This window comes from Leuciscus leuciscus, assembly GCF_965113295.1.
Source record: "Leuciscus leuciscus genome assembly, chromosome: 10".
NCBI classification, from domain to species: Eukaryota; Metazoa; Chordata; class Actinopteri; order Cypriniformes; family Leuciscidae; genus Leuciscus; species Leuciscus leuciscus.
Genome location: NC_138734.1, coordinates 21,746,737 through 21,763,158, shown reverse-complemented (window position 1 = coordinate 21,763,158; position 16,422 = coordinate 21,746,737). Strand labels below are relative to the sequence as shown.

At 43.8% G+C, this 16,422-nt stretch overlaps 2 protein-coding genes across 2 annotated transcripts in view; both read left to right on the top strand.

Annotated features, from left to right (window-relative positions):
• The window catches only part of LOC309508412 (piggyBac transposable element-derived protein 4-like), an 88,123-nt gene that overhangs the window by 32,953 nt on the left and 38,748 nt on the right, over positions 1 to 16,422 (top strand). The gene's annotated exons all lie outside the window — the stretch shown is intronic.
• LOC309508415 (uncharacterized protein) lies at positions 12,857 to 14,251 on the top strand (the record flags this gene model as incomplete). Its single annotated transcript, XM_082183042.1, has 2 exons — positions 12,857 to 12,927; positions 12,995 to 14,251. Exons 1-2 carry the CDS (start codon positions 12,889 to 12,891, stop codon positions 14,249 to 14,251), a joined length of 1,296 nt encoding a protein of 431 aa, XP_082039168.1. The 5' UTR covers positions 12,857 to 12,888.

Here is a 16,422-nt window from a genome sequence, read left to right as displayed (position 1 = left end):
CTGATGAACAAACTCTTGGCCCTTTTCTTGCAACAGGTATTCACATCTTGGAAACCACTTAGCATGTTCTCTCCATGGATCATCACCAGACTCCCAACATCTGAGTCCACCATCACAACAAAAGCACTTCACGTCATCATTACGACCAACATAGTAAAAACCAGCCTTAGCCAATTGGTCTGGTCGAACAGTTATTCTTGAGGGCCAGTTGACAAATGTGAGCAACCTTTCTTCACACTGTTGCATTGCCGATCCATTGGAAAGGCCGCCACCAGATAAAGGTACATTATCTGCACGGTCACCTTGAACGAAGCGGCAGTTGGGGTAATGCCTCTGGTGCTCTGATGCTGCCCGATCTCCCGGTTCCCAGTTGCTAAGCTGGCCTCCACAACTGAAGCAAGCCACTCTGTCGCCCTGGCCAACGTAGTAGAAACCACTTTTGGCAAGCTCAGCTGGAGCTAATGTAGCAAGAGTCCAATTCTGAAAGGTGTCAAGGCGTTCCAGTTCCCGACGCATGCCAGGATTGTGACAAGTCGGAGGTCGCTGGTGAGACATATCCTCAACTCCACGGGAGGAAATGGGCTGGAGAGGGCCAGGTTGCTGAATGCCGTGTTTAAGTAACCCACCTGCTCCTCCATTTGGCCTGAAAAAGATGCCGTGGTGGTTGATGTTACGGCTGTCGCAGGGTTGGAAAGCTGTAAGATGGCTACGTTGCGAAGCGGGGGAAAAGGCAGAGTGAGAGGACGACAGGAGGTTTGCGGTGGCGGGTAAAAATGTGACCACAGGGTGTGTCCACTCAAGCCCTTCTCTCTGCTGGACATCCCATGACTAGTGTCTAGTCGTCCATGACAGAACACATAATCTTATTAAACTTATTAAATACCCTCTATGATGCAGGAACCGATGCTAAAAACAAAATCAAACACCACAATTTCAAAATTGAAAAATCACCACACAATTTCAGGTATTCACATCTTGGAAATGGTTGCCACCTCGGGAATACAGTCATTTAAATGCAGAAATCAAATATTTAAATATTTAAATATTTAATCTTTTAAATCATGTAGTATTTTTAATTATTCTAAATATTATTATTCTAAATATTATCATGTATACTATTATAATACTATTATTATGAGCTCAGACATTTTTTAACCAGATTTTTTTTTATTTCAACATTATACTTTCGAGTATACATTGAAGTAGTGAAGAAAATGATAGATCGGCAGTACATGAAGTAAAACGACGTTTACAGATGGTCTAACCAGAATAGAAAATCTCTGCAGGCTATCATGTTTTGCTCTAGGGTATAGTTGACCAGACTTTCAACTATTTCACCAACGTCAGTTTTTGCATTTTTTGACACCAGTGACACGCAGAGATCTGTTACAAAAGTCCATATAGCGAGTATCTCTGTGATTTCGAATTCGTCACAACATTCACGCAGCACATCCAGAACTTTTTTGAGGATTACGCCGTTCGGCTCTTTGCCGTTAAAAAACATGGGTGTTACATCAGGCCATGGCTTTGTCAAGCCTCTTACGACATCCATTTCATTGTTGAGATGTGTCACACGTTTGGTATCCTGCGCACAATCGTTTTTCATACCACACGCAGCATCGATGATCCTGTGCATCAAGCCAACCATCTGACCTCTAAAATGATCTTTAAACATAGAGTCTAGCGTAGCTCTTAAAGGACACTCTTTGCCCGTGGCGCGCTCACACGCCGGATGATACTTGTTCTCCATCCGTTTTTGCGTCGCCATTTTTTCAACTTTTCGAATAGTCCACTATTCGATGATGAAAGATGCTTTTCGTTCCTGGAATGTTCCTGGAATCTCCTGAGCGAGTCCTTGCGGCACAGTCGTCCAGGGTTGTGCGTTAATGCTCGGAAGTTTGTGTTTTTGGGTCAGAAGCGTAGTTTACGTCAGGTTCAGGCAAACAGGACTTTCAACTTTTTCCTTCAACCTTTGATCAATGAGATGATGTAGTAAGCACAGCAGTCCCGAGGCTAGTAGAGCTAGAAGTAGAGCTAGAGTGTGCAATGTCCTGAAATATTTATCAGGACAGCGATTGGGGTCCGCCCCCTCGCCCCACTGGAGGGGTTGAATAGGGTGTCGTCATCAGGAAAGCCATAAATAACTATGTAAATTATAGTCACGATGCAACAGAAGTAGCATCATGGAGAAGTTATGCATATGCCACCAGAGAGAAGTTTATTATCGTCACTCATTCCAGTTACAAAATCTGATTAAACACTGTATTCAGTTGGCTTTAAGTTAATTTTACCGACTATGAAGATATTAAAGTTCATAGACCTTTAGCGCATTCAAATGTATTGAGTTAAAATCAATATCGCATTAAACACATCATTACTGTGTTTAATAACTCCAATAGTTATCAAGCACCAGCTGATTTAAGTTTTTCTTCAAACAAAAGTAATTTTCTGATAAATCATCGTACACCTACATGTGTGTTTTGTTGTATGCACAGATTTTGAGGGTCGCTTATAGAAAGATGCGTCCTTGTCTTTGTTTCGCGGTATTTTTAAAAACATAGAACCAGAGAACAGAGAACCTTGTGCGGAATTCTATATCCGCATAAAGGGTTAAAATATAAAATATACATTTTAGCGCTATTTAAAAACTAGGACGGTATAATAATAATATAATGTAAATGTCTCACGTGAAGATGATGGTTTAAACCATCATTTTATCAAATCAAGCCAATTCATGTGAATACTGTCGTATATGAACAAAGAGAAGACCTAGAGTTCACTAACACTACAGCTACAGTAACAGTAGGAAACCGATATCCGGGGGAAGCAGAGCCGCCTTAACCTAATGTTAGGCCCCGGGGCTGAGAGGTTTTGTAGGCCCCCCATCCCCTCGATTTATAGTCTCATTTTTAAAAAGTGTAAAAGCCTATCTAGGTAATCTACATCACAAAATGCATTAGTTTCTTTCGAGACCTACAACAGTGAGTTTTTTCATATTGTTTTTAATTTTAATATTGTTATTAACATTTCACTGAGCACATAAACACAAGACACTTTATTTAACAACCACACACAGCAACTAAATTTCAACTTTATGCAAATGAGAAGCGATTTTCGCGAGCGACAACCAATAGGAAAGAAGCCTTTCAGTGGAGCTCAGCTCCCGTCACCGTCTCGAGTGCAGGGCTGCAGGCAAGACAGAAGAGTTCAAGGGCGATTTCACTGTTTTATATGATTTGACTGTAACTAACCACAAACATGGATATAATAAAATAATGCATGGAAAAGAAACTGTCGACAGTCTCAGTGAGTTTAATTCATACATTTATAGTTCGAGTGTTGTAGTTTTATGATGCAAGTTTAGCACTGCTGCAGTTCATTTTACAGTTTCCCCTGCATTATGTTGACTATTAGGGACAAGACAATTTATTATTTGTCAAATTCGGATGACGGTTTAGTAATTTATGACAGTATGAGTGAGTTTAATTTGTAGATTGATCGATCGTTAATCTAGTAAATGATTTAATCCCTGAACACTGCTGTGTGGTAATATAAAAACACTCTCCCCTAATTCCTAGTCAAATTAAAATTGTATAGTTGTATAATATCACTTGTGATGGTGTTTTGTATAGATGTGGCCAGACGAGCAGTCTAACGCCTCATTCGCGCCGCGGGACATCTAGACGCGCGTAAACGCGTCTTTGCATTGACATTGAAATCACTCGCGCCAGACGCTCTATTCGCGTTTGGTGTGAACGCACCATAACAATAACATTAGAGCGACAGCACTACCAACGCCCACAAGCGACTAGCGACATACAGCGACACAATCTGACAAGTTAAAAAAAATGACCTTTTCAGCTCATCATGAACCTGAACATGGGAGGCCCCTGAACTTGGGAGGCCCCTGGGCTTCAGCCCAGGTAAGCCCGTGCATTAATGCGGCCTTGGGGGGAAGGTGTAAAGAAAACGCCATACAAAACATTACAATCACACCCGGCAATACGATAAGTGTTACGCTAGTGATGTTAAAAATTGTTAAACAATTTCAAAACAGGGTGTTTCAGAAGAAATGCAAATAAATGTTACGCGTTAATATTTGGTCTTGTTTCAGAGTCGGTATGGTCCAGTGAAACTTTGATGAGGCCGAGAATAATAACTAGCGGCAGTTAAGCTAATGAATCACAGTTGATACATGGTATTTTTATGTGAAAGGAGGGTTGATTCATTTTTTTATTCTGTACCCACCAATACTTTGAGTTTTAGGCATCTGTCTTTTAGGCCCGATCCAGAAAACAGCCGTTGTGTTTTATGTCTTAATAATTGTTCTTCTTTTTATGATCTTCTTTTTATTCGGCATAATTCCGAATGTTTTAATATATCGTAAATTTCAATGGTTAGATAAATCATCTAACTATTATATGTGAAACAAGCTAAGTCGCATTAGAGTTGGATTCTTGTTTATATTGAACATTGTTATTGAAGCGCTGTTGCAATGCATTATATAAATATAATAATAGTTAGATGATTTATCTAACCATTGAAATTTACGATATATTAAAACATTCGGAATTATGCCGAATAAAAAGAAGATCATAAAAAGAAGAACAATTATTAAGACATAAAACACAACGGCTGTTTTCTGGATCGGGCCTAAAAGACAGATGCCTAAAACTCAAAGTATTGGTGGGTACAGAATAAAAAAATGAATCAACCCTCCTTTCACATAAAAATACCATGTATCAACTGTGATTCATTAGCTTAACTGCCGCTAGTTATTATTCTCGGCCTCATCAAAGTTTCACTGGACCATACCGACTCTGAAACAAGACCAAATATTAACGCGTAACATTTATTTGCATTTCTTCTGAAACACCCTGTTTTGAAATTGTTTAACAATTTTTAACATCACTAGCGTAACACTTATCGTATTGCCGGGTGTGATTGTAATGTTTTGTATGGCGTTTTCTTTACACCTTCCCCCCAAGGCCGCATTAATGCACGGGCTTACCTGGGCTGAAGCCCAGGGGCCTCCCAAGTTCAGGGGCCTCCCATGTTCAGGTTCATGATGAGCTGAAAAGGTCATTTTTTTTAACTTGTCAGATTGTGTCGCTGTATGTCGCTAGTCGCTTGTGGGCGTTGGTAGTGCTGTCGCTCTAATGTTATTGTTATGGTGCGTTCACACCAAACGCGAATAGAGCGTCTGGCGCGAGTGATTTCAATGTCAATGCAAAGACGCGTTTACGCGCGTCTAGATGTCCCGCGGCGCGAATGAGGCGTTAGACTGCTCGTCTGGCCACATCTATACAAAACACCATCACAAGTGATATTATACAACTATACAATTTTAATTTGACTAGGAATTAGGGGAGAGTGTTTTTATATTACCACACAGCAGTGTTCAGGGATTAAATCATTTACTAGATTAACGATCGATCAATCTACAAATTAAACTCACTCATACTGTCATAAATTACTAAACCGTCATCCGAATTTGACAAATAATAAATTGTCTTGTCCCTAATAGTCAACATAATGCAGGGGAAACTGTAAAATGAACTGCAGCAGTGCTAAACTTGCATCATAAAACTACAACACTCGAACTATAAATGTATGAATTAAACTCACTGAGACTGTCGACAGTTTCTTTTCCATGCATTATTTTATTATATCCATGTTTGTGGTTAGTTACAGTCAAATCATATAAAACAGTGAAATCGCCCTTGAACTCTTCTGTCTTGCCTGCAGCCCTGCACTCGAGACGGTGACGGGAGCTGAGCTCCACTGAAAGGCTTCTTTCCTATTGGTTGTCGCTCGCGAAAATCGCTTCTCATTTGCATAAAGTTGAAATTTAGTTGCTGTGTGTGGTTGTTAAATAAAGTGTCTTGTGTTTATGTGCTCAGTGAAATGTTAATAACAATATTAAAATTAAAAACAATATGAAAAAACTCACTGTTGTAGGTCTCGAAAGAAACTAATGCATTTTGTGATGTAGATTACCTAGATAGGCTTTTACACTTTTTAAAAATGAGACTATAAATCGAGGGGATGGGGGGCCTACAAAACCTCTCAGCCCCGGGGCCTAACATTAGGTTAAGGCGGCTCTGCTTCCCCCGGATATCGGTTTCCTACTGTTACTGTAGCTGTAGTGTTAGTGAACTCTAGGTCTTCTCTTTGTTCATATACGACAGTATTCACATGAATTGGCTTGATTTGATAAAATGATGGTTTAAACCATCATCTTCACGTGAGACATTTACATTATATTATTATTATACCGTCCTAGTTTTTAAATAGCGCTAAAATGTATATTTTATATTTTAACCCTTTATGCGGATATAGAATTCCGCACAAGGTTCTCTGTTCTCTGGTTCTATGTTTTTAAAAATACCGCGAAACAAAGACAAGGACGCATCTTTCTATAAGCGACCCTCAAAATCTGTGCATACAACAAAACACACATGTAGGTGTACGATGATTTATCAGAAAATTACTTTTGTTTGAAGAAAAACTTAAATCAGCTGGTGCTTGATAACTATTGGAGTTATTAAACACAGTAATGATGTGTTTAATGCGATATTGATTTTAACTCAATACATTTGAATGCGCTAAAGGTCTATGAACTTTAATATCTTCATAGTCGGTAAAATTAACTTAAAGCCAACTGAATACAGTGTTTAATCAGATTTTGTAACTGGAATGAGTGACGATAATAAACTTCTCTCTGGTGGCATATGCATAACTTCTCCATGATGCTACTTCTGTTGCATCGTGACTATAATTTACATAGTTATTTATGGCTTTCCTGATGACGACACCCTATTCAACCCCTCCAGTGGGGCGAGGGGGCGGACCCCAATCGCTGTCCTGATAAATATTTCAGGACATTGCACACTCTAGCTCTACTTCTAGCTCTACTAGCCTCGGACTGCTGTGCTACTACATCATCTCATTGATCAAAGGTTGAAGGAAAAAGTTGAAAGTCCTGTTTGCCTGAACCTGACGTAAACTACGCTTCTGACCCAAAAACACAAACTTCCGAGCATTAACGCACAAACCCTGGACGACTGTGCCGCAAGGACTCGCTCAGGAGATTCCAGGAACATTCCAGGAACGAAAAGCATCTTTCATCATCGAATAGTGGACTATTCGAAAAGTTGAAAAAATGGCGACGCAAAAACGGATGGAGAACAAGTATCATCCGGCGTGTGAGCGCGCCACGGGCAAAGAGTGTCCTTTAAGAGCTACGCTAGACTCTATGTTTAAAGATCATTTTAGAGGTCAGATGGTTGGCTTGATGCACAGGATCATCGATGCTGCGTGTGGTATGAAAAACGATTGTGCGCAGGATACCAAACGTGTGACACATCTCAACAATGAAATGGATGTCGTAAGAGGCTTGACAAAGCCATGGCCTGATGTAACACCCATGTTTTTTAACGGCAAAGAGCCGAACGGCGTAATCCTCAAAAAAGTTCTGGATGTGCTGCGTGAATGTTGTGACGAATTCGAAATCACAGAGATACTCGCTATATGGACTTTTGTAACAGATCTCTGCGTGTCACTGGTGTCAAAAAATGCAAAAACTGACGTTGGTGAAATAGTTGAAAGTCTGGTCAACTATACCCTAGAGCAAAACATGATAGCCTGCAGAGATTTTCTATTCTGGTTAGACCATCTGTAAACGTCGTTTTACTTCATGTACTGCCGATCTATCATTTTCTTCACTACTTCAATGTATACTCGAAAGTATAATGTTGAAATAAAAAAAAATCTGGTTAAAAAATGTCTGAGCTCATAATAATAGTATTATAATAGTATACATGATAATATTTAGAATAATAATATTTAGAATAATTAAAAATACTACATGATTTAAAAGATTAAATATTTAAATATTTAAATATTTGATTTCTGCATTTAAATGACTGTATTCCCGAGGTGGCAACCATTTCCAAGATGTGAATACCTGAAATTGTGTGGTGATTTTTCAATTTTTGAAATTGTGGTGTTTGATTTTGTTTTTAGCATCGGTTCCTGCATCATAGAGGGTATTTAATAAGTTTAATAAGATTATGTGTTCTGTCATGGACGACTAGACACTAGTCATGGGATGTCCAGCAGAGAGAAGGGCTTGAGTGGACACACCCTGTGGTCACATTTTTACCCGCCACCGCAAACCTCCTGTCGTCCTCTCACTCTGCCTTTTCCCCCGCTTCGCAACGTAGCCATCTTACAGCTTTCCAACCCTGCGACAGCCGTAACATCAACCACCACGGCATCTTTTTCAGGCCAAATGGAGGAGCAGGTGGGTTACTTAAACACGGCATTCAGCAACCTGGCCCTCTCCAGCCCCATTTCCTCCCGTGGAGTTGAGGATATGTCTCACCAGCGACCTCCGACTTGTCACAATCCTGGCATGCGTCGGGAACTGGAACGCCTTGACACCTTTCAGAATTGGACTCTTGCTACATTAGCTCCAGCTGAGCTTGCCAAAAGTGGTTTCTACTACGTTGGCCAGGGCGACAGAGTGGCTTGCTTCAGTTGTGGAGGCCAGCTTAGCAACTGGGAACCGGGAGATCGGGCAGCATCAGAGCACCAGAGGCATTACCCCAACTGCCGCTTCGTTCAAGGTGACCGTGCAGATAATGTACCTTTATCTGGTGGCGGCCTTTCCAATGGATCGGCAATGCAACAGTGTGAAGAAAGGTTGCTCACATTTGTCAACTGGCCCTCAAGAATAACTGTTCGACCAGACCAATTGGCTAAGGCTGGTTTTTACTATGTTGGTCGTAATGATGACGTGAAGTGCTTTTGTTGTGATGGTGGACTCAGATGTTGGGAGTCTGGTGATGATCCATGGAGAGAACATGCTAAGTGGTTTCCAAGATGTGAATACCTGTTGCAAGAAAAGGGCCAAGAGTTTGTTCATCAGATTCAAGCAAGATTTCCAAGACTATTTGAACAGCTATTGACTAATGGAGACAGCGACTCAAGATAATTTGTTGATCCAGCTGTTGTACACCTGGGTCCTGGAGAAGATGCAGTGATGATGAACGCAAAGCAAAATTCTCGCAAGTGGAGAAAATTACGAAACCGTTCAAGAATTGGTGTCTGATTTACTACGTGCGGAAGATGAGAAGAGAGAGGAGGAGCGAGAAAGTAAGTTTCTTACTTTTCTTAAGAAACATCATCTTGGCCGTGTCACAGCGGCTAAAAAGTGTGCAGTGCTTAATGGACCATCTTCTAGAGGAGAACGTCATCTCACAGAAAGAGTATGACATTATTCGTAACTACACTACAGTCAAGCAGCAGACAGGGCAGCTCATTGAGTTAGTCCTGTCGAAAGGAAATGCAGCAGCAGAGGTCTTCTGCAACTGGATCAAGAAGAATGATGTCTGCCTGCTGAGAAAACTGATGGCCCAGACAAATGAAGCTGCATCACCGAGTCAAGATCTTTCAGACTTGCCTATGGAGGAACAGTTAAGAAGACTTCAAGAGGAGCGCACATGCAAAGTTTGCATGGATAAGGAAGTGAACATTGTCTTCATCCCCTGTGGTCACCTAGTTGTGTGCAAAGAATGTGCGCCTTCTCTACGCAAGTGCCCCATATGTAGAGGCTTGGTCAAAGGCGCTGTCCGTACTTTCCTATCATAAAGTTTTCCTATCATTTGGATTTGCAAATTTACATTTAACTTGATGATACAACTTAGTCTAAATAAGAGCAACGTAGAGTCCTCGGATTTCTTAAAAATAACGCAACAACAAAACATTGTGACAAACTTTGACAACATGTTGTATGGACAAAATACTGTTTGAAATATTTTTGTATAAATAAGATCTAAGACGCCTAAGTACAGTTTTTCAACCATCTAAAGTTTTTGAACAGACGCTGTTTAGTAAAAATAATACATAAGTCTTCTAAGAAGATAAATAGAAGATATGATTTTAATAAAACTTTTATTGACATATATAAATATCTAATTTAAACTTTTAAGGTTATGCTTTTAAATGAATTTAGTATAAAACTCTGGATGTACTCTGGAACGCGGACTAGATTTACTGTGACATTGTCCCCCGAGACTCATCTGGTCTGTTACCCTATATCCTGAAGCTTCAGTTCACGCTGTAGTTTATCTCTGAAGGATCTGGGGGTGTTTTGTTTGACAACTTAAACTATTTGCTTTTTGGATTGTTTTTTCTACTACTTCACCTCTCTACTTCACCTCTCTGGAAATGTAAGGTGTTTTTATTTATATATTTATTTAGCTAAAACTTTTTTTTACATTTTATTTATTTATTTATTTATTTATTTATTTATTTATTTCATTTTTGAAAATGTAGTTTTCTGTGATGGTCGTGTTTAGGTGTAAGGGATAGAATATGCAGTTACGGTACAAAAATCATTATGGCTATGGAAAGCCATAAAAATTGAAACCCCGCATGGACAAAAAATTATGATTGAATCTTTACATATAAATGAGATTTAAGACGACTAAGTACAGTTTTTCAACCATCTAAAGTTTTTGAACAGACATTGTTTAATAACAATTATACCTTAGGTTCAATTTAAACAAAATCATTACAGTAATCTTCTAAAAGATAAATAGAAGATATGAATGTATTCAAACTTTAAAGATTTTTTTCAAGCAAGAAAGTTAAGAAATTTAAACTTCAAACTAAAACAATCTTTCATTTTTAAAAGATCATATTTAAACTTTTACGATTATGCTTAGAAATAAATTCAGAAAGATCAGCGTGTTAAGGTGTAAGGGATAGAATATGCAGTTAAGGTACAAAAATCAATTATGGCTGTGGAAAGCCACACAAATTTAAACTCCGCATGGACAAAAAATTATGATTGAATCTTTTCATATAAATGAGATTTAAGACGACTAAGTACAGTTTTTCAACCATCTAAAGTTTTTGAACAGACATTGTTTAATTAATAACAATAATACTTTAGGTCACAGTAATCTTCTAAAAGATAAATAGAAGATGTGTATGTATTCAAACTTTAAAGATTTTATTTAAACAATCTTTAAAAGATATCATTTAAACTTGTAAGATTATACTTTGAAATAAATTAAGCACCTGATATCCTGATTGCTGAATTTGCAGTTACGGTACAAAAATCATTATGGCTATGGAAAGCCATAAAAATTGAAACCCCGCATGGACAAAAATTATGATTGAATCTTTTCATATAAATGAGATTTAAGACGACTAAGTACAGTTTTTCAACCATCTAAAGTTTTTGAACAGACATTGTTTAATAACAATTATACCTTAGGTCACAGTAATCTTCTAAAAGATAAATAGAAGATGTGTATGTATTCAAACTTTAAAGATTTTATTTAAACAGTCTTTTGTTTTTAAAATATATAATTTAAACTTTATTATACTTCTTATAAATAAATTCAGCACCTGATATCCTGATCACTGCATTTGTGTGACTCTCTGACACACACACACACACACACATACACACACACACACACACACACAGAGAGAGAGAGAGAGAGAGAGAGACACGCTATGACTCCCTATGTTTTGAGACAGTGTGAGGTCATTCAGGAATGACTATATGAATTCAGTAAACAAGTTGTGTAAAACAATTTTGAACCCATTCATATACTTGTTTAACTATATAAACATTTAACTGATTGCAATTTTTGTGACTCTCATTTTATTCAAACTTTTGGTGTGAGGTCTTAGTAAGATATATTTTATAAGCATTTCATTTATATTCTTTTAAAAGAACCGAATGGTTTTTCAACGTTTGTGTGAGATAAACTTCCACAGTTTTTCAACCTTAGTTGAATTAGCATGAGAACAGTATGTTTTTTTCAACTTTAGTTAAATGAGCAAGATCATTATTTTAAAGGATAGAATGTTTTTGTACGACATTGTTTAATCACAGTGTCTGAACAGCACGTTTCAGATGTCAGAGCTCAAAAGGGTGGCAGGGGGAATCCCGTGACACACACACACACACACACACACAGAGAGAGAGAGAGACACGCGCGCGCGGCCCACACAGACGGTGCTTTGAGAGACTTATTGCAATTGTTTTTGTGACTCCATTTTATTTAAACTTTTTGAGTGAGGTTTTAGTAAGATCTTTATAAACATTTCATTTATATTCTTTTAAAAGAACTGAATGGTTTTTCAACATTTGTGTGTGAGATAAACTTCCAGTTCCCTATCGTCCGGTCACTACGACGTACGTCGTGGTGAACGACGAATAGGAATCTCGCTAGAGAGGCCAATCTACTTCGAGTGAAACTAAAACAAGCCAATACACATTGGCGTGCAATCATTTGCATCAGCTGCGCAGCCTCGCAGCGCGGGTATTTAACGAGCAGCTGGTGTGATTGCACTTCAGCTTTTTGCTTCGGAGCCAAGCACTTCGATGCGTCTTCTGAGAGTGATATCAGACGAGCCGTTGGATCTCTCTTTCGGTGCGGGTGTAAGAACACGGCAGCGGGGACAGTCTTCTCTTTGTGTTTGTTTGTTTTTCTGTGTTTTGTCCGGTAAAAACTGAGCAAACAAAAAGCTGTTCTTACAGCTGGTAAGGTGCGCCGTTGAGCGCTCAAAGGCTGTTGTCACAGCTGGTAAGACAGCGAGAAGAGAGAGAGCGCACAGACGGGTGCACATTCCCGTCTGTGTTCGCAGTGTCTGTTCCCCCTGTGTGTTTCAGCACCAGTGAGAGCAGTCCCTAAAAGAGCTTACACAGATAGAGAGCGTCTTTTTCAAGTGAGAAAAAATGACTTTCTATCTGTGTGTTTCTGGATGCGGTCGTTACCTGGGCTCACAGGATGGTCACAAACGCTGCCTCGTGTGTCTGGGCATTAAACACGCTGAGGCAGCGTTTGTGGATGAGTCATGTACCCATTGTGGGAAGATGACCATCGCGGAGCTGCGGTCGAGACTCACGTTCCTGCAAAGGGGCGGAGTCCCCGTGCCGCTGCCTCGATCCAATCCTCCTCAGAGGGTTGCTTCGGGCAGTGACGTGGGTGACCTGAGGATCACGGTGAGCGCGTCTCCTTCGGGGAACCAACCCCCTAGGAGCCCTCACCCCTCTCATGCTCCGCAGCCAGTTGAGCCCCCATTGGAGAAAGCTGGACCATCCTCGCGGTGTGTACCGGTTGTCTCCTTTGGGGCTCCCTGTGAGGATCAGATGTCGATCGCGGCATCGGAGGGTGGGTCAGATGTCTCTGCGGATGACGACTCAGCGCCGTTACCTCCTTCGGGTGTGTCAACGATGCCTGAGACGGACCCGGAGATGATGGCCATGCTTTCCCGGGCCGCCAACGGGGTCGGGCTCGTGTGGAATCCTCCACCGTGTCCCGAACCCTCGAGGTTGGACGATTGGTATCTCGGGGTGGCGCGCGCTGGTTCTCAGCAACCCACCCCAGTGCCTTTCTTCCCGGAAGTGCATGAGGAGCTTACGGGGGCGTGGACGGCACCTTTCACTGCCAGAAACCGTTCCGGTGGCTCCTCCTCCCTCACCACCCTTGATGGCGGGGCAGCTAAGGGATACACGCGCATCCCGCCAGTGGAACGGGCCGTTGCTATGCAACTGTGCCCTAACTCCACTTGGCGCGGAGAACCGTGTCTCCCTTCACGGGCCTGTAAGTACTCGTCGGATCTAACCGGCAAGGCTTACAAGGCCTGTGGGGAAGCTGCCTCTGCCATGCACGCCATGGCGTTGCTGCAGGTTCATCAGGCCAAGGCACTGAAGAACCTGCACGAGGGTGGTCATGATCCCCAAGTTCTTCAGGAACTTCGTATCGCGACGGACCTCGCGCTTCGTGCGACGAAGGTGACCGCGCGGTCGGTGGGTCGTGCGATGTCCACCATGGTGGTCCAGGAACGCCATCTCTGGCTGTGTCTGGCGGACATGCGGGAGACCGACAAGCTCCGGTTCCTTAACGCCCCCGTGTCCCAGACCGGCCTCTTCGGCGACGCGGTCGAGAATTTCGCCCAGCAGTTCTCGGCTGTACAAAAGCAGACTGAGGCCATCCGTCACATCCTGCCGCGGCGGCCAGCTGCTGCTCCCACCCCTCCGTCTGCGGCTCCTCAGTCTGCTCGTCGCCGAGGGCGGCCTCCTGCGTCTGCCCCTGCTCCCGCGCCGCCGCAGCAGCCTCCATCTAAACGGCGCCGTGGAGCCAGTCGCAGGCGGGCCGCCCCGCCCGTCCAGGACCCCGCTAAGAAGGGCGGCAAAGCCAGGAGCAAGCGGCCCTAGGACGGGCGACCCAGAGATGGCAGGGACTGCTCTCCAGGAGACGATGACCGCATCGCTCCATCCCCCGGAAGAGGGCCGGGTGGAAAATCCTTGTTTTCCTTTTGTTTTTGTTCCGCCGCTGGCCTCAAAACCAGCGGTACCCAAATTTTCAATAAAAGAGCAGTTTCTTACATCTCTGGGTCCGAAGAGGGCCCGGAGAGCAGTGGGGGGAGAGAATCCTCACCACTCTCATCCGCCTCTTCTATCGCCAGCAGGCAGCAGTGTGCAGTTCGAGGACGCAACCAAGCCGCCTCCTGCACCTCCGGCCTCGTGGAATCAGGTAAGTGTTGCACAGCACACTCAGACTCCGCTACGGGCTGCCTCCCAGAGAGAGCCTCCCGAGTCGAGCCCCTGTGTTCCACCTCGCTGCCCCACTCCGGGTACGCCTACGGTCCCTTTGGTCCCGCTTGTACGGTCTCTGCGAGCCTGGTTAGCGCTCCCCAGTCCGTCTCGCTGGCTCATTCGGACCATCAGGCTCGGCTATGCGATTCAGTTCGCCCGGCGTCCCCCCAAGTTTCGGGCCATCCACTCCACTACAGTGAGAGCAGCCGATGCCCATGTCTTGCGCGCGGAGATCGCAGTCCTACTGGCGAAGGACGCGATAGAGCCGGTCCCTCCAGCCGATATGAGGTCAGGGCACTACAGTCCCTACTTCATTGTACCCAAGAAAGGTGGTGGGTTACGACCGATCTTGGACCTGCGAGTTTTGAATCGGAGCCTTCACAAGCTACCGTTCAAAATGCTTACGCAGAAACGCATTTTCGAATGCATCCGTCCCCAGGATTGGTTTGCAGCGATCGACCTGAAGGACGCGTACTTTCATGTCTCGATTCTTCCTCGACACAGGCCGTTTCTGCGCTTTGCGTTCGAGGGTCGAGCATATCAGTACAAGGTCCTGCCCTTCGGGCTGGCCCTGTCTCCTCGTGTCTTCACGAAAGTCACGGAGGGGGCCCTTGTTCCCATGAGAGAACAGGGCGTTCGCATTCTCAACTATCTCGACGACTGGCTCATACTGGCACACTCTCGAGATCAGTTATGCGAACACAGGGACCTCGTGCTCAGGCACCTCAGCCAGCTGGGCCTTCAGGTCAACTGGGAGAAGAGCAAACTCGCCCCCGTGCAGAGGATCTCTTATCTCGGTATGGAGTTGGATTCGGTCGCTCAGACAGCGCGTCTCACAGAGCAACGCGCTCAGTCGGTGCTGAACTGCTTGAACACGTTCAAAGGCAGGACGGCGGTCCCACTGAAATTCTTTCAGAGGCTCCTGGGGCATATGGCAGCGGCAGCAGCGGTAACTCCGCTCGGGCTGCTTCATATGAGACCGCTTCAGCACTGGCTTCACGGCCGAGTCCCGAGATGGGCGTGGCATCACGGCACTCACCGGGTGGCAATCACACCGGCGTGCCGCCAGACCTTCAGCCCGTGGTCAGACCCCTCGTTCCTTCGGGCAGGAGTCCCCTTGGAACAGGTGTCCAGGCATGCTGTGGTATTCACAGATGCCTCTGCCACCGGCTGGGGTGCCACGTACAACGGGCATGCAGTATCAGGGGTGTGGACGGGCCCCCAACTGCACTGGCACATCAACTGCCTCGAGTTGCTAGCAGTTCGTCTCGCTCTGAGCCGCCTAAAAAGGCCGCTACAGGGCAGAGACGTTCAGTTCTGGTCCGTACGGACAACACTGCGACCGTTGCGTACATCAACCGTCAAGGTGGTCTACGCTCCCGTCGCATGTCGCAACTCGCCCGCCATCTCCTCCTTTGGAGTCAGAAGCATCTGAGGTCGCTTCGAGCCATGTATGTCCCCGGTGTGCTCAACCGTGTGGCCGACGAGCTATCACGAGCTGTGCTCCCGGGAGAATGGCGACTCCACCCCCAGGTGGTTCAGCTGATCTGGAGAGAGTTCGGAGAGGCTCAGGTAGACCTGTTTGCCTCCTCAGAGACCTCCCACTGCCAGCTGTTTTACTCCCTGACCGAGGGAACACTCGGCACGGACGCACTGGCTCACAGCTGGCCCCGGGGCCTCTGCAAATATGCATTTCCCCCAGTGAGCCTACTTGCACAGACCCTGTGCAAAGTCAGGGAGGACGAGGAGCAGGTCCTTCTGGTGGCTCCCTATTGGCCCACCCGGACTTG